The sequence below is a fragment of the Zootoca vivipara genome, chromosome 4, assembly GCF_963506605.1.
Source record: "Zootoca vivipara chromosome 4, rZooViv1.1, whole genome shotgun sequence".
NCBI classification, from domain to species: Eukaryota; Metazoa; Chordata; class Lepidosauria; order Squamata; family Lacertidae; genus Zootoca; species Zootoca vivipara.
This window is the reverse complement of record NC_083279.1, coordinates 71,707,804-71,730,728: the sequence shown is the minus strand read 5'-3', so window position 1 is coordinate 71,730,728 and position 22,925 is coordinate 71,707,804. Positions and strand designations below refer to the sequence as shown.

Sequence of the window (22,925 nt, the reverse complement as noted above, 5' to 3'; positions counted from 1 at the left end):
TGATGATCACCCTGTTAGCTAGGGATCATGGGAGTTGTAGGCCAAAACATCTGGAGGGCCACAGTTTGGGGATGCCTGCTCTAGTTAATTATGGTGCTGGAGAAGACTCTTGAGAGTCCCATGGACTGCAATATCAAACCTATCCATTCTGAAGGAAATCAGCCCTGAGTGCTCACTGGAAGGACAGATCCTGAAGCTGAGGCTCCAATACTTTGGCCACCTCATGAGAAGAGAAGACTCCCTGGAAAAGACCCTGATGCTGGGAAAGATTGAGGGCACAAGGAGAAGGGGACAACAGAGAACGAGATGGTTGGACAGTGTTCTCGAAACTACCAACATGAGTTTGACCAAAATGCAGGAGGCAGTGGAAGACAGGAGTGCCTGGCGTGCTCTGGTCCATGGGGTCACGAAGAGTCGGACACGACTAAATGACTAAACAACAACAACAAGAAGACTCTGCTTTTTTATATTTAAAGGAAACATTCTCCCCAGTTCTATTTCCTACCTAATGGATGCCATGGGGAGGGAACCCTTAAAAAGAATGCCAGTAATGAATACAATAAAAGTGTTAAATGTATTTGTAGACTGTTACTCATTTTCTTACTTATTACTACATTTTTATCCTACTTTTCCTCCAAGAAGCTCAAGGGGGCATACATGATTCTTTTCTCCGCTTTTACCCTCACAACCCTGTGAGGTGGGTTAGGCTGAGATACTATCTAGCTCAGGGTCACCCAGCGAGCTGCATAGGGATTTGAACCCTGGTCTCCCATGTCCTAGTAATGCACTCTAACCACTACACCACAATGAACAGGTTGATTCCCACCTTGAAAAAGAAACCTATTTTACAAGGAGGAGGGAAAGTTTCAGTTCTCAGTTTCTCTGGTGTTCCTCCGATATCAGATCTCAGGATCTGTATTAGAGGCTGTTACACAGTTATCGAGCGGAATTCCATATTTTAATTTATGTAAAACAGTTTAATGTGCCAAGTGCATTAATTCTTCATATATAATTATTATGGTGAAAGAAGTGGGAGCCCTGAATGAAATCCACAAGCCCCAGACGTCCTCACTGTTGTAATCAAAGGATGTCCACATAGCCTTTTAAAAGTGTGGGAAACCTGTGGGTCTACAGAAAAGGTAACAGGGACAGGTCCCATCTGTCTCCCTCTGTAATTAAAGCATGGATAATTAATGCTTCTCAGCATAGACAGACTCACTAAAGTGTCACCATGGGAAATTGAGTATTTGTGACTGGGGAGTAGGACTTAGCCAATCAGAGGCTTGGAACGTCAAAGGAGGCTTGAGAAACAGCATCTCTGTTTTTGCAAACTAAGCAGTATCAAAAATTAAAAACAACAAAGTAAACCTAAGTCAGTATGTCAGATGTTCTCCTGAGAAATTAGTGTCTGCTGCTAATAACAGTCAAGTCTATTCATATATAGGATAATCTCCCCCTATAGGTTCATAAAGGCAGACTTCTGCTGCTCCTGCCTGCTCTGTTCAAACTGTTGTAATGCTCTGTCCTTGTACAATGTAGGCCCAATACCAGAAGATTCCTTATTTCATCCTAGGCTTGAACCATGGCCTGCTTAACACATCACATTAAAGCCATAGTTAAAAACGAACTATGGTTTCATGTGAGCAGGCAGCGTGCTGGTACAAGCTGCTGAAAAGTCTGCTCCTCCTTACCTGTTTCGTAGCCAAGAAACACGCCAGAGTCTGGTTTTTCATGATGTCTGAACCTGGGCTTGTGGCTTGTTTATCTCCAAGGAAAGAAGGTAAGAGCATGCAAAGACTCTTGCTTGATGAGGTCAAAGGCCAATGTAGTCCAGCTTCCTGTTCTCGCAATGGCTAACTAGATGCCTATGGGAAATTTGCATGTAGGACCTACCTGAGTGCAATAGCACTCTCCTCACTTGTGATTCCCAGCAACTGATCTCAGAGGCATACTTCGTCTGAAAGTGGATGCAGAAGATAGCCTTCATGGCTAATAGCCGGTTATAACATTATCTTCCATTAACTAATAAGTTTTGTTTGGGGCTGACTTTTTCATGGTTTGCTTGGGGAAAATGAACCACGAGCACAGATTTGGGTGACTCTGGCTTGCTTACTGGTAGCATGGCAGCAATACGAATGGGGAAGGAGTGGAGTGAGAACTTTTCAGCAATAATGAACCAACACACTGTTCATTCACATTGAAGCAGTTTGTTTGCAGCTATGCTTTAATTTAACATGTGAACTGGGCTAATGAATAGAGCAATCTAAAATAATAAAAACTAACAAAGACAGGTGCAATTTATTAGACCAGCTGAAACAATTCACAGAGGCTAATAGAACAGTTAACCTGTGCTGAACTCTGGGCACCACAATTTAGGAAGGATGTTGACAAGCTGAAACATGTGCAAAGGAGGGCAACCAAGATGATTAAGCGTCTGGAAACCAAGCCTTAAAAGGAACAGTTGAAGGAGCTGGATATGTTTGGCCTGGAAAAGAAGAGACTGAGAGGAGATATGATAGTCATATTCCAATATCTCAAGGGCTATCACATGGAAGAGGGAAGAAGCTTGTTTTCTCCTGCTCTGGAGGGTGGGATTCGAATCAATGGCTTCAAGTTACAAGAAAGGAGATTCCAAGTAAATATCAGGAAGAACTTTCTGTCAGTAAGAGTTGTTCAACAGGGGAACAGTCTCCCGCAGGAGATTGTGGACTCTCTTTTATTGGAGGTTTTTAAACAGAGGTTGGATGGTCATCTGTTATGGATGCTTTAGCTGAGAGTCCTGCATTAATCGTTACTTGCAAATGTTTTATGTGGCTTCTATGAATCCCCATGTAGATCTAAATCCTCGTTTCCAGATTTGGGTGTTGTTTGTTTGTTTTTACATTTTCTATCGGCATTCTGTGACACAATACTATGAATTACAATTCCCAAGGGTTTACAATAAGGCACGTGTGCACAGCCCCAACAATGTGCATATAGCAATGTTATGAACTAGGAACGGAGTCATAGAAAATAGGCATTTCCCCCCAATACTTGCTGAGAAAGAGCATAACTAATTATTGAGTAAATTCTAAATAAAGTTGAGTGCAGTTCACCCATCATGCATTGTACAAAATGTCTGCTGTCTTAGCATCAAGTGGAGAACCAGATTATGCCGATGAAATATATAATTCACATTTGCTTGCTCACACAAACCGCCAAGCTGTAAACTGAGAGTTTTCTAGTCAATTTTATTTCCACTTCTACCATGTAGGTATATGGATCTGAAGATTAAGTCAAGTTAAATATTCCCTTTTCTGTATACCTGGAAGGGTTTTGCTATGCATGAACCTTATTGGAATAAAATAGGTTGGGACTAGCAAGTGTTAATGTTGGTGTTTGTGAGAAAATGGATCTTGAAAGTGATGAATCATTCATTATCCCAGCCATTCTAAAGCCATTACAGAGAAATGCAGAGACACAAGGAAACATAGAATCATAGAATCATAGAATCATAGAGTTGGAAGAGACCACAAGGGCCATCCAGTCCAACCCCCTGCCAAGCAGGAAACACCATCAAAGCATTCCTGACAGATGGCTGTCAAGCCTCTGCTTAAAGACCTCCAAAGAAGGAGACTCCACCACACTCCTTGGCAGCAAATTCCACTGCCGAACAGCTCTTACTGTCAGGAAGTTCTTCCTAATGTTTAGGTGGAATTTTCTTTCTTGTAGTTTGAATCCATTGCTCCGTGTCCACTTCTCTGGAGCAGCAGAAAACAACCTTTCTCCCTCCTCTATATGACATCCTTTTATATATTTGAACATGGTTATCATATCACCCCTTAACCTTCTCTTCTCCAGGCTAAACATACCCAGCTCCCTAAGCCGTTCCTCATAAGGCATCGTTTCCAGGCCTTTGACCATTTTGGTTGCCCTCTTCTGGACACGTTCCAGCTTGTCAGTATCCTTCTTGAACTGTGGTGCCCAGAACTGGACACAGTACTCCAGGTGAGGTCTGACCAGAGCAGAATACAGTGGGACTATTACTTCCCTTGATCTAGATGCTATACTCCTATTGATGCAGCCCAGAATTGCATTGGCTTTTTTAGCTGCTGCATCACACTGCTGACTCATGTCAAGTTTGTGGTCTACCAAGACTCCTAGATCCTTTTCACATGTACTGCTCTCAAGCCAGGTGTCTCCCAACATGGGGCAGCATCTTTAACACTGCTGTGTATCCAAGGGATGCGGGTGGCGCTGTGGGTTAAACCACAGAGCCTGGGGCTTGCTGATCAAAAGGTCGGCGGTTGCCTTCCCCACTGCTCTCCTGGTTCTCTGGAGACTACCAGAGAAAGGAAGACTACCTCCCTCCCAGCTGTGGGAGGGAGGAAGCAGAGCACGCTTGTTGTAGGTAGACCAGGTATCTTGCTAAACACACACAAACCTGAAAACCCTTAATGAAAATTCTGTATTGCTTACATTTTGGAGCCCCCACCCTTCCCATCCTGAAGAAAGGGAGAGCAGAAAAATACTGCAGATCCAACAAGATAATTTATGAAATCGATCTTAACATAATTACCTGAATGTCTCTGGAAGACAGAGCCAAGATGATGTCAGACTGGTGTTGTGGGCCTGACCTTTCTTGGCTACCTGCCTCAGGAATCATTGCCAGTTTTAATAAGCCTACTCTCACAACTATGAGCAAGACTAATTGAACAGTACGGCAGAGTTGTTTTTAATCTGTGAAGAACAGCCCTGCCCTTTACCTCCACTGCTTCTCTAGCAGCATACTTCTCCCTTTGTCAACAACGAGTAATGTGAACAAAAGCAAGAGGTGGATTCAGATGAACTTGCACGTCCGAGCGATGGATGGGTGACAACAGCCTTTGCACCAAGCCAAGGCAAGTCGGTAGCTGATTATTTCTAGAATAAGATTTCATGTCTGGAGGATTTGCTGTGGTGGCTTGAGTGGAAGTTTGCTTCGATTACTTCTGCCGTTTGGTCTGCTCTCTGCACACATCCATTACAGCCAAGTGAAAGTTCTAGATTGGATGCTAACTTTGCAAGAGGAAGGGCTTCTGAAAGCAACAGAGCAGACGCTTTGCACACTGTGATACAAATTCTGATTGAAATTTGTTTAAGGATTTATAAACCACAAATCCCAGCAAATGTTTCTGAAGCAGCGTACAACAGAAATATAAAAAGAAAAAAACATATATTTCAAAAATTAGAAAATTCCATCTAGTATGCAATATAAAACAGCTGAGTCACTTTTCAGGGTAAGTCTTCTTTGGAAGACAAGTTTTCAATTAGGCCAAAAACATTTGATGCTTGTCTGAGATCAATATGAAGCTAATTCAGAAGAACAGGAGCTGCAATTAGTTGTTGTAAGACAGACCTATAGGGCATACAGAACTCTTAACAATGAATGACCCATCAGAGTAATGCAATTGTTGGGCAGGGGTTTGTGGAGGAAGGCAGTCCCTCACATAACCTGGCCCAAGTTGTACAGGAGTTTAAATGCTAAAAGCAAAAGCTTGAACTGAGCCCAGCAGCATATTGGCTGGCAGTTGAGTTCTCTTAGCAGAAGAGAACTGTTGGGAGGCTGTGCCCCTCAGCAGCCTGCCTGCTGCATTCTGTACCAGCTGCAGGTTCCAGACTATGCCCAAGGGAAGCCCCATGCTGAATGCACTGCAGCAATCCTTAAGCAGCCAAGCTGTCCTGGTCAAGGATGGCTGCAGGTGCCATAAATGCACTTGTAGTCACTGAAGCAACCTGTGCTCAAAGCAGCAGACTGATCCAGGAGCAACTTCAAACGACATACCTGCTTCATCAGGGGAGTACAACCCCATCCACAACAGGTAACTAGCCTATTTATTGGATACAGGAACCAGTTACTCACAGAGCCTCCAACTTGCCAGGATTCAAATTCCGTTTATTTGCCCTCAACCAACAAAATGTGATTAGCCCTCTTATTCATCCCTCAGATTGTGTGTGGGTTTTTTTCTAGACTACATCCTCTAGGGACCTCTGGCATTATTCTGTTTTTTCTCTATGAAGTCCAGGTTTTACTCCTCTCTTGTCTATAATACTTATTTTTATTTTGTATTTACAATATTTATTTACATACCACTTAATAGTGAAGGTCTCTAGGTTGTATACAAGTAAAAATTCAAACCCTAAGATGCAGAAATAAAACACAGACATGAAATCTAAAACAGAATAAGACCACAACAGAATAAAAGCAAGAGTAAAGCGAGCAACAGAGAATGACACGTAAAATACTGGGCGACTATGAATAATGCTGCTAATTTATTTGAGGTTTTGGACTAAATTGCATTCATTTTCATATATGAATATGAGTTTGTGGGTGCAAGATAACCATTATTCCTGGATTTAGTGTTCAAAGCACATTCCTTCCTTCAAAGAATTTTGGCACAGTAGTTTAGTCCGCACAGAATTACAATTCCCAGCAACTCCCTTTCTAATACTTTTATATTATTACTGAACTTTAAATATATTTATTGCAACTCTTAACAACCACAGTGCCCAGAATTATTCAGCGGGATGTGTGTATGTTTGTAATGTACTTTGCATGGAGTGCTGAATGGTCTAGAAGCTGCAGCTAGCTTAAAACACCATTGCTAAATTGCTCTCTGGGGAAACTATTGACAATGGGACACCTGCGTTGAAAACATTGCGCAGGCTACCAATTTGCTACCAAGCTAGTTTCAAGGTTTTACTGATGTATAAACCATCACATGGTTCCAGATCTGAGAAGCTGCCTCTTTCCCTATATCCCACGCGTTACTAAGATCTGCAGATGAATTTATGTTGATAATGTCACACGCCTCTGCAGTGAAATATGCTGCTGTTCAAGCATGTACTTTCAGCATGGTGTCACTTGTTCTCTGAAACTCCCTTCCCTTAGAAGTGAAGTGAGCCTCATTGTTGTTGTTTTCTACATCCGTTGAAAACCATATTTTCCTCCCAAATATTCATTTTCAGTTTAGTCTATTTTATTTCTGGAGTTAATAGATACTGATATTTCTGATACACCAAGGCAACTCATTGGATCAAATGCAATGCAGTAACAGCCATAAAACTAAGAACCAACAGCAGCAATAGAAACAGCCATTTAAAAACATTTTAAAGTGTAGGCCCGCTAAAATAATTAAAAATAATGTAACACAACAGCAATATCAAAACTCAGGAACTCTCCCTTCACAGTCAGCTCATAATAAAGGCCTCAATTATTAAAGGCAGTCTAGAAGAGTTGTGTTAGATATCCATTGCTATCTGAAATTTAATTAGTCTTGACAACACACTAGGCAACACACAGAATATAGAAATCACAGTCCCTGTCTGGCAGGCTTACTCAGATAACTGGAGTTGTGGCATTTACTTTGTGTCTTATAGTCAACACCACTGAGCCAAAGGAAGCAGAATAAAAAATAATGAGGTCTAGTAATCTGGGAGCATTAGAGAAGATTCCCCCAATTCATTCTGGTTTGTGGCCTTGCAATTTGCTTTTAGCCTGTTTTCATGATGCGCTTTAACGTGCCCTGGGACCCTGCAGTGATAAATAATCTTCTGCCCACTGTCAAAATCAGGTAATGAACGTACAATGGGAACGCTACAGAATAGCTAGGGAAAGTTTGTTTAAGCATTACCTGCCCTAGGATATCCGTTCCGAGCATAAGGCTTTATGACAGTGATGGGCAACCTTTTGAGCTTGGGTGTGTCAAAATTCGCCAAAAAACCGAGCATAACTTGGGTGGTGTGTCACTTCGAGAAAAAAAACCATAATTTTGTGATATTTATAGTTTAAATAACAAAAATGTATAATTGTTTTCCCTTTTTAAAAAAAAGGAAAAGGGGAAGGGGAAAATTATTAGTTTTTTTTAAAAAAATATTTAAAAAATATTAAGGGGAAAAATAAGGCAAAAACCAGAAGTCTTTCCCAGTGGGACTCTGGGCTCAAGCCTTCCTCCAACGGGTCTGCCGCTGGGGAGGTGGACTCGGGTTGGGCCTGTTCTTCCTCGTGGCTCTCTTCAGCCCACCTCTCCCCTCACTCGGCTATGCTTGCGCGGCGGCGGTGTAACAGGAAAGGGGTTTAAGCTTTCTTGGGTGTCTCTTCTCTCTTCCTGGGATGGCAGCAGTGGCAACAGCGAGGTCGGGGTCTTCTCCCTCCTCCAAGGGCGCCCTCCTTTCCCTAGAGGCGGGGGCGACAGACGGCAATGGAGCGAGCGGACCCCTGTTCTCCTTTGCCTTGTTTTTCCTTCTTTTCTCCCTCCTTTCTGCAGGGGCGGCAGCAGCTGGGCCGGGTCTTCCTTTTTCCTCCTCCGGCCTCCGGAGTGCCTCGAGGCCGTCCGCCAGGTTCGCGGGGTGGGGGTGGGGTCCGGCAGCTCCCTGGTTGCTGCACTGGTCGCTCTCAGTGTCCGGGCGGTGGTGGTTTTGGTGGCTCGGGAGCCCGTCTGGCAGCTCCTGCAGCACTGGTCACTTTCAGGAGCTCCGCGGCTCCGTGCCGACCGCCATCTTGCCTTGCTGGAAGTCCACAAGCCCCCCAAAGATTCCGACGGCCAGAAGTTGGGTCTCGGCATGCAGCCGCGTGTCACCGAAAATGGCTATGCATGTCAGTGTTGACACGCGTGTCACAGGTTCACCATCACTGCTTTATGAAATTCAAAGCATAGAAAGAAACTGCCACAAGCACCCAATAAGCCAGCAATTATCAGAATACATTCTAGCAACATTTAGCTAGTACGATAAGAGCAATAGACAGCAGGTGAAGCATTAACACCCCCTGTTAATTAAAAGATATAGTCTAGGTGAAAGGCTGGGAATGCTTGTGGCACAGTTGTGAATGTAACCAAAGAACATGTCTGAAGTCTGGTTACTGTCTTCAATTTTATACAATTTATACTGCAATATTATACAAAAGCTTCATTTAAAAAGTTGAGAGAATGTAAAATTGCAATTAAGAGTACAGTCTGATTATTGATAGTAACCTGAAACATACCTGCTTGTTTAATAACAAAGCAAGAAAAGCTTCTACGTGCCCCCACAAAGATGCTAATTTTATTAATTAGAAATGATTCATGAAACTGCATGACAGAATTGATGTTTTGCATAGTTTCTAAAGCCCAAGCCATGCTTAGTGGCAGTGTAAGCTTGACATTTTTACGAATTTTTTTTCAAGTGGTATATAATGAATGTATGACGCCATCTTATAACCTTAGTCCATTTTGCCTGGTTTGGTCCACCCTCCCATGGTTTCAGGAAGAGGGGCTTTTCCCCAGTCCTGCTTCTGGAGATCCTTTTAATCAGAAATACAAGGAACTGTTATTTGGGATGTTTCATACCCCAAGTGTGTGTTCTAAGCATTGAGCCACGATTCCTCCTCCAGCAGACGCAAGGTAATAGCCTCTATGCCATCCTAACCTGATTGCTTGGCAACCCTATAAATACCACTGAGATCTTGTTAACAAGCAGTAAGAAAAAATAAGTATGTCAAGCATCCCACCATGAAAAGCCTGAATTACCTTTATAAAATGAGAAGGAACAAGTCTGATCTGAATTCCTGTAAAAGCCACCTTTTGCACATCTGCTTTAAGCAAACAGCCATGGATTTCCTTAGTAAATGTATGAAGCGCTTTCACATGTCTCCACAAACACCACTCCATTCTGGGAGAGGGAAGAAAGAAGTGTAGCAAGCTTTATCCATACCACAGTTTTAGGAGAGTTGACAAAAACGAAAGGCAGCCTGTGAAACACAAGACCGTGGTAAACCATGTACCTTTAAGAATTTGGGGATGGACTATTCAAGAGCCAATTAAATCATAGCACACTGATCCCCATTCAAAACATTCTGATTCATATAAACAACCCACTGAAAGAAGCTGAATCGATAATGACAAAACTAAAAAAAAGTTTTATTATTAAAAGATTTTGATAAGTTGAAGTTAGCAAAAGACAGAAGTTTAACACCTTCCCCACCTTCCAATTCAGCATGGCAGTGTCCTTTTCTTTAATAGAAATTTATTTATTTGGTTTTTCAGATTAAAACTTTAGTCACATATCCAACATCCAACATAAAAACAAGATTCTGTGGAATCTCTTGGACTTTTCTCCTCTCCTTTGTGGGTCCGACTGTTAATCATTTCCTCCTGCAACTTTTATAATGATCCAGGAGGAAATGATTAAACAATGTTTACAATGGTCTTTAAGATAAGTTATACATTTTCCCCATTCCTTATTAAAATTTTGGTCTTCCTGATTTCTGATTCTACTGGTCATTTTAGCCATTTCAGCATAATCCATCAACTTGATCTGCCATTCTCCTCTGGTCAGCATGGCAGTATCCTTTCTTGGAGATCTAACAATATGTGATGGATCAGATTCCAATAACCTGCCTGGCAGAGAGGGGGGGGTGAGGGTCTAGTTTCAGTCCTTCCATTCTTTCACACAAGCACTTACCTTTTTGCAAAGCTGATTACGCTGCTGAAGGAACACACCCTGATCTTTCATGCACAGTAGCAGGACCATAGGCCTCCAGCCCATGCAAAGATCTCCAGATAATGTGTTTCAATGCCTATGCTCTTCTATGCAACAGCCTTACCAGGAAGTAATACAAAAATATGTACAAGTGTCTTACTGATGTTTCTCATGAATAATAATAACAATAATAATACACTTTAAAATGCTCCACTCAATAAAAAAGCACAATTGAACTCAAGAAGATACAGAAGCCCAACATGTGTTTGCACCCGTGTCCTCTGTTATCATCAAAGCACTACCACACATTAACATCTCTCAAGCTACATTAATCAAAGCATGCCCCTTGCCAGCCACAAATCAGGGAGGGAGAATGGACTTTGCAAGAGGAAAATTGTTAGAACAGCTGTTGTTCTGGGGACTTTTTATCATAATCATGGACTGTAACAGACAAGCCATAGTGCAGAATAAGGGTTCTGCACTGTGCAAGTCTATGAAATACTGTGGGGACTGGTCCCACTTGCAAAACATTGCCTGTGTGCCCAGCGAGCCAGAGGTCAAAGAGTTGCAAAGAGTCCTTTCTTCTATTTTATCTTCTTCCCAGAGGCATTTTAAATAAAAGCCCAAATGGGCTGATTTTAGTCGGTTATGAGGATGAAGTCAGAGCCCACAATGCAATCTGACATTTTTAACATGATTCATGTGACAGTTTATATTCTTTTCTTCAGCTCTAGTGCTCCTAGGGTTCCTGAGGATTACAGACACAAGTCATGATGATAAACATCATGAATGGGTATCTCTAGAAATGTGATCTCCTCCTTTGTTTTCTGGTTCCTTTAACCCAGAGGTAGTCAAGGTAGGGCTTGAGGATGTTGTTGGGATGCTAGCTCCCATCAGCATGGTCAATGGTAGGGATGCTGTAAATTGTAGTCCACCAACATCAGGCTGTCCTTGCTATAACTGGTTGGCTAATGGGGAAGAGATTCCAGAAGGCTTGGGCTTCAGATGACATGAGATTAATGGTGGCCAAAATATGGAGCCTGTTGCTTCATGGGTTCTTCTCTCCCTGTACTATTTATGTATTTGTAGCCTCAAGGTGCTTGCATGCAGACAATCTCTCTCAATCGATCCAACTGGTCTTCTTTCAGAGCATCTCGCACAGAACAGAAGAAACCGAAATAGTGCTGAAAGTTATGCATCATAAGCAGCACACCAGCTAGCAACTCTTTGGTCTCAAGAAGGTGATGAATGTAGGCACGACTATGATTCTGGCAGCAGTAGCACAAGCATCCATTCACTAAAGGGCCAAAGTCATCCTGGTACCTAAGTAAGAAAAGGAACAGATATTAAAGCTAAAAAAAATAAAAATAAAGCAACCCTCCCACAATAAAGAAAAGCCTACACCTTGGGCACAATGAGGCAGCCACTAATCACTCATTGTGAGACACTGTCTGATTGCAAAGCAAAAAGTATTCTATACACAGAGTGCACTTCAAAGAATAAGAGGGCAGATTCTTGTCCCAAGGGGCTAACAATCTGAAAAGCATGAATATATTCTATGGAAACTAAAAATGGAGTTATCACCTGGGTGTCAAAGTATCTAATACCAGCTAGCAAATGAGTTATCAGGGTGGGTGTAGGGATTCTCAGCTGGAATGCTATGGAGCCTGACAATGAATACTGCCTTGCCCCCACCCTAAACTGAAACGTAATGACTATGTTTTAATTACTACGGCAGGATGAACTTTCAAGGTGAATGGCAGACTCATCCTTTTCTTCATCAAGATAATGCTGCTATCTATCTGCTCTCTGCATTCCATTCCATTACAGGACACAGCAGGAGACCCATACACCACAATAATAAGGCAGAGAGCTACAGAAGCACCACCTTGGCAAGAGGCACCCTGGAGCTTTGCTGTCAACAAAAACGTAGAAGCCCAATAATTTCTGGTGTGGGTGGACAGCCAAGAGTGTTCAAGTTCCTTTATGGTTTGATGGTTTTTTTTACAAAATATAAGCTAATCCCTCTAGTCTGTCCCAAGAACAGCATGAAAAATGAAGGCAATCATAATTTCTATTTAATTTTTAAAATGTTGACAAGAAACTAATTTTCCCTGCACTAAATTGAGCCAGGACGTGCATACGGGATGTGGAAAGCATCAAAAACATTTAGTAACATAGATGTATTTTTCAACATTTTTTCCAACTCAAGAGGGCGTACGTTTATGTGCCAATCATGGCTATGAGCAAACATGAGGGGCAAAGAATGGTGTGAAAAGGGAGTGAGAGTCAGTTAAGGAAATATGATTGGTACAAGGGCATGAAGGGGATAGGGGAAATAATCAACAAGGAACACAAGAGAGTGATGAAAAGCTGAATACCTGGCAAAGAAGGAAAAGGAAAGAATAGAAGGAAGCGGTTAGAAAGTAAAGCAAACTCTGACAAGTTGAAAGATCTGAAAGATCAGAAACTGCTACCCTAACAGCAGCACTGGCAGTTAAGCTAGCCCTTACTGTGGTGCTGATATTTTAGCAGGGTGGGGTAGGACTTGTCCTTTTCGTTGTGTTCGTGGATGAGCATTTTAGGAATTTTATATTACATACTTTTTGTTAATTTTTTTTTAGCTTTTAATTAATTTTATCTGTTTGTATTTTATCTTGTGAAGTTCCTTTGATGTTTTTATTAAGTGCCTAACAAATGATAATGATAATGATCTTATCTGATATTGCCGACTCATCAACCCAGGAAACTGAGTAACCAGGATTAGTTTGGCATTAGGACATTGTGGGGTAGTTATTTATTAATTTTTATAATTGTTCATTTATCGGTTGAGATACAATAATAATGGCATGTTCGTTTGACTCTTGAGTGATTTCAGTCTGCTGCTCCTCATTTCCAATAGCAAAACCCCCAAACTGTGGAATACTTATCTTGAGTTACTTATTGCATAAACTTAAATGGACTCAAAACTTTGCCAACCAGAGCATATTTACTTAGAACGAGTCCCACCATGTTCAGTAGAGTTTATTTCCGGGTAAATGCAGAACTGCTCCCTTAAGCAACAAGACAAGTAGTCCGTGGCAGAAGCTGACATTTCAAACTAAACTCTTAAACCAACATACTTTTTTTCTTTCAAATTTATTTCAAATGAAGCAACTTCTTGAGCTCCGTGGATTGTTTCATTGTCTGTTTTTTCATCCTCTTTTCTCCTCGTATCTTTTTGCCCTTTCTCTTTTAAGACTGCAATGAAGCACAAAGTATTTCATTAATAAGGTTAAATAAATATTAAAAAATATCCCCAGTCTCAAACACTTCACAATGGTTCTCTCATTAAAACCCACATGGGCATTTAAAATGTTAGAAGATAATCATGATATCGTAGAGGTAGTAAAAAAAAAGTGACAAGACTCTAGAGGTAGAAGGGAGCCAACTAATCTGATGGGGACTTGAAGCTCAAATTGCTGCATTTTAGTTGCTGTGGCTCAGCTGCCTTCCCTTTCTCACTCCTAAATAACCATAAAATTCAATCCTGCCTGAACTGCACTTCGCACACTGTGAAGTCACCAAATTCAATGGCTTGTTTTTATTTGGATGGAGTTCACAAGTGACCTGCATCTGATCAACACTCCACATTTGACCTGACAGCCTGACAGCTTGTTGAAAGGATTTCAATCAGAATGTTTAGACTGTCACAGTAGTGGTGCTTTTATAGATAAAGACAGGCTCATAAGGATACCATCTGTAAGTTCTCAGCACACTGAAATGTTCATAAAATCACTGGGGTGGAGAAATGGTCTATGATGCATGTGAAGCCTATTCATCCTTTGGAAATTCTGAAACGAGACTAGGTATTGTTGTGGGTTTATTTGTTTTATAAATAAAAGACTATCTTCTATTTCCAAACAAGTTACTAGGAAGCTCAGGGAGACTCTAAAGCTTCTGATTCAATGAGAAAAAGGAGCAGAGTGTTTCCCCTTTGCACCTTAAATTCTATATGACTTGTCATATTGTAAGTAAGGTTTCTGGAAAATGTGATAAAAGATATTCTTGTCTGCTCTGAGTTGCCAAAGCATGAAACAAACCCATTAAGAAAGCAATCAGCTGCTCCTTTTTTGGCCTACATTTTCACACTTGCCCTGCCTGTGAATGACAGCCTTGTTTGAAATCTTTTGATTAAGAAAAAGTACAGTCCCTAAGCTTCCTTCATAATCTAAGGAACTTCTGTTTTGATGGAAACAAAACAACACAACATACAAGCAAGTTTAATAACAGTTGCAACCTTTTAGGGAAGGCATCAGCAAGGTGAAGCTGAAAAAGAGCTCCTTAAAGTCATGGTTTGATTTCTTCATTACTAGCTGGATGAGACTGAAGAGAAGAATTACAGTGGTACCTCGGTTTATGAACACAATTGGTTCCGGAAGTCTGTTCATAAACTGAAGCGTTCATAAACTGAAGCGAACTTTCCCATTGAAAGTAATGGAAAGTGGATTAATCCGTTCCAGACGGTCCGCGGAGTAACTGTTCATAAACTGAAGCGAACTTTTCCATTGAAAGTAATGGAAAGTGGATTAATCCGTTCCAGACAGGTCCGCGAAGTACTTAAACTGAAGCGTTCATAAACTGAAACATGGGTGTAATTGGTTCTGGAAGTCTGTTCATAAACTGAAGCGTTCATAAACTGAAGCGAACTTTCCCATTAAAAGTAATGGAAAGTGAATTAATCCGTTCCAGATGGGTCCGCGGCGTTCATAAACCGAAAATTCATAAACCGAGGTGTTCATAAACCGAGGTTCCACTGTACTGTAATTTTCCACTGCAAAACACTAACTGTCCTAAGCCTCAATAACATATATGGACTATAAGGAATGCTATACCGTAATATTTTTAAAAAAGTGGTCTCAAATACAACACCAAGCTTCATCTGAAAATAGCACTACTTTTGTTATAACCAGTTTATTGTTTTACTGATGTCAAATGAGCTACAGATAGAAGGAGGTGATTAATAGTGCAGTACTGTGTATATCTGTTTCTAAGAACTAAAAAAGTAATGCAGCCACTATTCCAGTATTCACACAAAAGAAGTCCATAAAGACAAATACCTGCTGTTTCAGGATCTGGTTTATAATTATAGCTGAAGGACAAAGCACTGCCCCGCTCTGTCACTTGGTAAGGGAAAGAACTCTCAAAAACATCTACGCCTCTCTGAATGCAGTCCAGCACTTCATCTGGCCTGCCAATTCCATGAATCAGTCTGCAGAAGACATAGTGGCAAAGGTTATTTAGTTTATTGTAATCTATTAATTACACACACACAAACTTTTCCCAATTTTACCTTAAAATTCCAAGTGGGTTCCCTTTAAAATAACAAAATTCAGTTACAGTAAACAATAATACAGTGGTACCTCTGGTTAAGAACTTAATTCGTTCCAGAGGTCCGTTCTTAACCTGAAACTGTTCTTAACCTGAAGCACCACTTTAGCTAATGGGGCCTCCCGCTGCCACCGGACCACAATTTCTGTTCTCATCCTGAAGCAAAGTTCTTAACCTGAGGTACTATTTCTGGGTTAGCGGAGTTTGTAACCTGAAGCGTTTGTAACCTGAAGCGTTTGTATCCCGAGGTACCACTGTATTTACAATAAATACAGCTGGTTTCAAATAACCAGCTTTTGGGGTATTGAATAAAACACTTTCCAAAAAGGCTGTCAGAACATAAGAAGAGAGCGCCCTGCTGGATCAAGCCAAAGGCCCATCTGGCCCAGCATCCTGTTAACACAGTGGGCAACTAGATGCTTACAGGAAGCCCAAAAGCAGGAGCTGAGCACAATGGCACTCTCAGCACCCTGCATGAAGAGGCATATCGCTTCCAAATGCCTGTAGGGTTAGTTCAGTGAATTTCATTAGAGCTCTTCCAAAATCCCTGGAGCCACCCTCAAAAAGCCATTGCCTTGAATTCTATAACAGATGTAGAGAGGCTCAAAAGCTTTACCTCCCTGGCATATCTTAATGATAAATTTTATTTATTTATAAAACATTTATAAATGTAGAAGTCTCTCAGCGTTCTACATTAAAACTAAATTCAATAAAAATTTCCTAGGCTACATGAAAATGAGATAAGACCAAAATGCAACTGTATATCACAAATAAAACTCAGCAGACTACAAAGCAAAACAATTAAAAATTAAAAGTCAGAATCCAGGAAAGCTTCAATAAACGTGAATGTTTTTAATAGGTGTTTGAAGTCACTGTCGTTTCCACCTCGTGAATAACACAAATAAAAGTATTCTGCAGTGTGGGCGCTGTCACCAAGAAGTCCTGCTTCCCCAATGCCACCAAGTGATTATCTGCTGGTTTTTGAAAGATCAGCATTAAAAAATGGCTTAGACTGGAATGGCTTAGACTGTATCAGGGGAAGCTGTCTGCTTGGTATCCTGGTCCCAAATTGGGCTCTAAATGTCAGGAACAAAACCTTGAAGCTAATAAGTCTGTATGGAGGCTTTGTCTTTGCTAAATCATCACAGCAGAAAAAAGACACGCTTTTTAAGCCATGTAAAACCCAAACTGTAATACAACAACAACAACAACAACAACAACAACAACAATTTATTATTTATACCCCGCCCATCTGGCTGGGTCTCCCCAGCTACTCTGGGCGGCTTCCAACAAAATATTAAAATACAATAGTCCTTCAGATATTAAAAGCTTCTCTAAACAGGGCTGTCTTCTAAAAGTCTGGTAGTTGTTTTCCACAGGGTGGGTGCCACTACCTAGAAGGCCCTTTGCCTGGTTCCCTGTAACTTGGCTTCTCACCAAGTTCCCGGCGCTGGACCTCAGTGTCCAGGCAGAATGATGGGGGTGGAGACGCTCCTTCAGGTATACTGGACCTTCAGGTATACTGCATAGGCCTTTATAGGTTGGCAGCAACATCCTGAGCAGCTAACATACTGGCTGAATATGCTAATTTTTTTTAGAAGGGGGCAAGGTACAACATATATTATCTTCCGTTTGCAACTCATTCAATATATTAAAAGCACATTTCAAATTAACTTGCACCCCAACAATTCAAAGGTACTTTTTCTTTGGGCAGTCGTTTATTTAATCCAAGATCAGCATTTAAAGTTTACCAAGTCACTTTCCCTAGATGCACTTGGATTGATAAGAATTATCACGACTACTGTTTATTATCACGACTACTGTTTATTATCACGACTACTGGGGTCACGAAGAGTCGGAAATGACTAAACAACAACAACAACAACTGTTTATCATTCTGTAGCACCTTTCATAGTCCAAAATGCTTTACAATTTTTATCTTAATCATTTGAGTTCACATGCTAATACTTGAGCTGTGTGCTAGTATGCTTTGTCTTAGCTCAGGAAACAGTTGGTTCTCCCTTTCAGGTGGAGATGGGGAAAACAGTCGCAAAGTGTAAACTTCAATTAGCACATAGCAGTTTGACTGATCTGTGAAGATTCTTTTTCACAAGAGCTTTTCATTCAGTGCATATAGCACTGTAGGTATTCCAATTAAAAAACCGGATTTTATACGAGGCAGTCAGAGGGATACAGTGCACCAGCAGAAGAGTGAAAGAGCTTGCTCGTTCTTTTTCAGACTGATACCCATTTCTCCAGGTGTGGTTAATACAGTATAGGAATATGCCTGAAAATAGGACTGAAATCTATAACATGTATGGTTTGGGCATTGCTGTTTTCCAGAAGCAATAAAATCTGCTTTGGCTTTCAGGAAGTCAGGAAGTGCTCTGTGATCTGTCAAGATTTATACAGAAATGCATGGCTGAAGGATAATAAAAAAATTCCTTCAGTAGCACCTTAAAGACCAACTAAGTTTTTATTTTGGTATGAGCTTTCGTGTGCATGCACACTTCTTCAGATACAGTGAAATAGAAGTCCCCAGGCACTTATGTAGAGAAGGGGTGGGGATGGGGGATCACTCAGAAGGATGTTCTGAAGGATGTTCTGAAGGATGTTCTCTATAATATAATGGAACAGGGATTTTTCCCACTGGAACTTTTATCTTCAGATGAAACGAAGGCAAGACCAGTATTGTTTCAAATAATAATACAAATAATCAAAATCTGATAAGGTGAGAATCTAAATTCTATTCTCCTTCCTTTTCAGCATTAAATCCAATTGGGAGAAAAAGTAAAAACTATTTAAGAGTTCTAAATACCTATAAATATTGGATTCACATTAAGTTTGTTCATATGAGTGGGTTACCTTCTACTCAGTTATAGAGGAGATATAATAGAACTTGCTGGCAGCTCTAGCAACCTGAAAATCATCTTACATCAGAGGAGATACTGGTACTATTATGTGTTTCTCTATTTAGCTGATCTCTCCTGGATACTGAAAATGCTGCAATTTCCCATACATGCTGCAGTATCTGATTTAAGGAACCAGTATCCTGGTTTGACTTCACATTGATTGATTGCTTTTGCTACAGTTGCCTCATGATTTAGAGCAGGGTTGGGGGACGTGTCTCTCTCCAGATGTGGTTGGACTCCAACTTCCACCAGCTCAAGCCAGGATAGGCAACAGTCAGGAATAATGGGAGCTGTAGTTCAATAATATCTGGAGGGGCACAAATTTTGCATCCCTGGTTTACAAAGTACCATTGTGAGTTTTTGTTTGTGTAAAATGGTCAGCAAACACAAAACACACAATCATTGATCTAAACCAAAAACCATTAAGCATAAGTCACTTTAGTGGTGTGTAGCCTTAACCCAGTTAGTTTTTGCACTGACTGCAGGGTTGAATCCTTAGGGCCCTCTGTAGTAGGCCTTCTTGGAGTGGAGCGTGCAAGAAAAATACACTTACATTCCTTTTGGTTAAATAATATGTCCCCATCCCAAGAAAATATGAATTGCATTTCTGACATTTTGCACACATTCTCCTTCAAGCCCTCCAGATCACATGAGCTTTCTTAACCAAAAGTATTTTTCCCCCTAAAAACATTTTGCCATTAGCCAGAGCTATAATATCCCCTTGGGGCTCAAAAATGCAGCTGGAGTCACCCACGCTTAATATGCTATTATTAGTAATAGTGATGCTAGACTCCACTAATTCAGCTGGCAGCTTTGTCAAAGACTGGGGAGGTGTAGAAACAGCAGTTTTTCTCTCCCTCAGGAATAATGGCTGTGCTGACAATTGAACAAGCCAATCTAGGTCAATAAATTTAGCAGATGACTAGAAAAATGCACAGTACCATAATAAATTGTCACTTTAGCAATGACTTTTTTGACCAGGCCATAGAAAACTTAGAGCATGAGCTGAGTTTATTTTTATGCTCCCTGGATAGGAAAATGCTATGCATTTAACATAGCTATTATACAAGCAATTAACATTTGAAGTTCCTTAACAACAATCTTTCTAACAGCAATCAAGGTTACTCCCAATTTAAAAACAACTTGATGTCTGTCAAAGTTTGACAGGCAGATTTTCTTCCTCTATCACTCCAGCCATCTCCATTCCGGACTGAATGGAATAGTGAGAGGGGAGGGCAACTTTTGCAGAGAAAGCTGACGCAGTCGGCAGGTAGGCATGGAAGGAATGTAGGGCTTGGGTAAGAAGAGGTGACAGTCGCTCTCTTTGCCCATGGCTGGAAGCTTCTTGTGAAGCTTCCCACTGATTAGGAGTGACATCACACCTCTGCTGATTCCCCTGCCATTTGGTGACTTCCATATTGTTTTTCTACTCTTTAAGGTCCAATATTACTCAAACACAGCCCTTAAAGAGTAGAAAAATGCGGAACACAGCCACAAAATCTACCTCCTCTCTTGCAGTAATTTATGAACTTTTTAAAAATCTCATTTGAAAGCTCTGCCTGTTTTCCAGTTCCGAAAACAGCCATCTCCCAACGGAAGAAGGAAGTTTATTAAAATGATATACTGCCACCAAGGGATAGTTTTTGCATTTTTAATGATCCTGATAAGCTCTTGGGGTGATTTTCTTCCACAGCCAGCGGAGATAACAAACTCGGCAGTATTCTGCTGTTGCAATTCCCAATTGCAATGAAGTGCTGATCTCCAAACCACAGGCAAACACAAAACAACACTGTCCCACTTGCTTATTTTGAAAGTTTCAAACAAGACTACCAGAAAAATAGACAGAAGTTGTTCATTAGCATTAGGGAGAGGTGCCCAAACTTCTTGGCAGGAGACACTGAAAAGGGACACAATGTCTCCTGAATCATGATGAATTGCAGCCTAAATTTATGTCAATCGCCAATTCCCCTCCTGCACTCAGAATTCCTATCTCTGAAATATGCTAATTTCTATCTGCTTGCAAACCCCTTTTTGGCTCAGCTGTGACTTTATCTGCCTCACACCTGATATCAAAGGTTTCCATTTCCATTCTTTAAAATCAATATTCATGGTTGATGCAATAATCTTACATAAACCGCTTTGTGAGATCCACCCAAAAAGTGGTACATAAACAAAAGATAACATATACATCATAAAGTTCAGGGCAGGTAGGGAGGCCTGGAAGGCCTGATTAGATTCATGGCCTGAAGTGCCCCACCCTTCCCATAATTTATGAAAATTTCATTTTCAACAGCACATAAAAACAGTCGTGGTCTGGAGATATAATCAGCCAGGAACTTTCCAAATATTTGCATTATGCGGCTTTTGATCAAATTTACACTTTGGTCTGACCTGGGTTTATCTTCCGGTAACTCTGCTGTAACCGCGGACAAGAGTTCCAGCTTGGTCTTCCAGGCCATGGCATTTCCCTGAAAGCCATCCAGCAAGAAGCCAGCTACCGGTCTCTTGGCAGTCTCCTTAGCAGATCGGAGCCTCTCTTCCAACACATCTCCACCTTCAACAACTCCAATTATCAAGCTCTGCTGCAATTCCTAGTTTGGAAGGAAGTTATAAATGTAAGATAAATACACCCTTTGGCTGGGGAAGAAGGTAATTTAAGCCTGCAATCCTAACCCCTACTTGCCTGGAGGAAGCCCCACTAAATTCAACAGGACTCCGTTCTGAATGGACATGGTTAGGATTACACAATCGACTTCTCTGTTGCACCAGCCTTATTTGGGGCAGATACCAAAAAGAAAGAAAAAGGCAGTGTGGAGTATAAGGGTTAAATGAATGAACTGGGATACAGAAAAAAAATAATTACCATATCACTGTCCTTATCCTTATCCCCTTATCTTGACACCAGTTAACTTCATGGTACTTAAATGAGAGTTAAGTACCAGTATACATAATGTAATGGCCTGAGACTCTGCTCCCAATATTTTAAGGCTACCACTACCTTATGAAGAACTACCAGAATAATAAAAGAACTTTTCACACTTGTTTTTTTCCAACGTAAGAGAAAAGCTCATTCCCCCGCCCCCAAATAAGCATAATGCCTAAATGGCAGAGCAAATATCATTTTGGGGAAGCAGTTCTACACACTAGTGCATCAATGTACAGTGGTACCTCGGTTTATGAACACAATTGGTTCCGGAAGTCTGTTCATAAACTGAAGCGTTCATAAACTGAAGCGAACTTTCCCATTGAAAGTAATGGAAAGTGGATTAATCCGTTCCAGACGGTCCGCGGAGTACTTAAACTGAAGCGTTCATAAACTGAAGCGAACTTTCCCATTGAAAGTAATGGAAAGTGGATTAATCCGTTCCAGACGGGTCCGCGGAGTACTCAACCTGAAACGTACTTAACCCGAAGCATGGGTGTAATTGGTTCCAGAAGTCTGTTCATAAACTGAAGTGTTCATAAACTGAAGTGAACTTTCCCATTGAAAGTAATGGAAAGTGAATTAATCCGTTCCAGATGGGTCCGCGGCGTTCGTAAACCGAAAATTCGTAAACCAAGGTGTTCATAAACCGAGGTGCCACCTTTTTGATTGTTATGTCGATAAATATCAGACTTCAGAACTACTGGTACTCTAGCTAATTTGCCAATATACTGCATGCTCCAAACCTCCCATGTTGTGGGAGACTTGAAATGGTTCAAACAGATTTAGCTCTTACTGGAGATTTATCTTGCAACTGCAGGCACTCATCCAAAAAGGACAGGGATCGATCCACAGACTTCTTGGCCCTCTTCTTAGATATTCCTTCTCCAACAGTGTCTCCATCTGATAAACACTGGAACCAGTCTGGCTGAATAACGCGTTGGATGGCCATGAAATTTGATGGTGTAATTTCTATCCGCCCTCCACTTCCCCATACAGAAACTGACTGTCAGAGATAAGCAAACAGATAAGAGTTTAAACAGAGAGATTAGGAGATAATCAATGAGTGACAAAGATCTTCCTAATGGAACCCATCTTCTCATACACTTGGAAACTCAAGGCAAAACTGCACTTTATAAAGAACATTGATTGATGTTAAGAATGGAAGTACCCCAAAGTCAAGTTCATATTTCCTTTATGCTTAGTTCAAACTTCCCCATATCCTGACTTCAATATGTTCATGC

General features: G+C 41.0%; 1 protein-coding gene across 4 annotated transcripts in view; it reads right to left on the bottom strand.

Moving 5' to 3' along the window:
- Nucleotides 1-22,925, bottom strand: part of QTRT2 (queuine tRNA-ribosyltransferase accessory subunit 2) — an 80,989-nt gene that overhangs the window by 48,291 nt on the left and 9,773 nt on the right. For 2 of the 4 annotated variants that reach the window (XM_035114693.2, XM_035114695.2), the window contains exons 5-9: nucleotides 22,478-22,687; nucleotides 21,150-21,349; nucleotides 15,576-15,727; nucleotides 13,599-13,716; nucleotides 7,872-11,799 (exon numbers count right to left, since the gene is read on the bottom strand). In XM_035114693.2, the coding sequence (XP_034970584.2) occupies nucleotides 11,568-11,799; nucleotides 13,599-13,716; nucleotides 15,576-15,727; nucleotides 21,150-21,349; nucleotides 22,478-22,687 (912 nt within the window). In that variant the 3' untranslated portion in view covers nucleotides 7,872-11,567. Of the gene's footprint in view, nucleotides 1-7,871; nucleotides 11,800-13,598; nucleotides 13,717-15,575; nucleotides 15,728-21,149; nucleotides 21,350-22,477; nucleotides 22,688-22,925 lie in introns of those variants that run through there. The other 2 variants (XR_004692570.2, XR_009557500.1) reach the window with 2 other exon arrangements.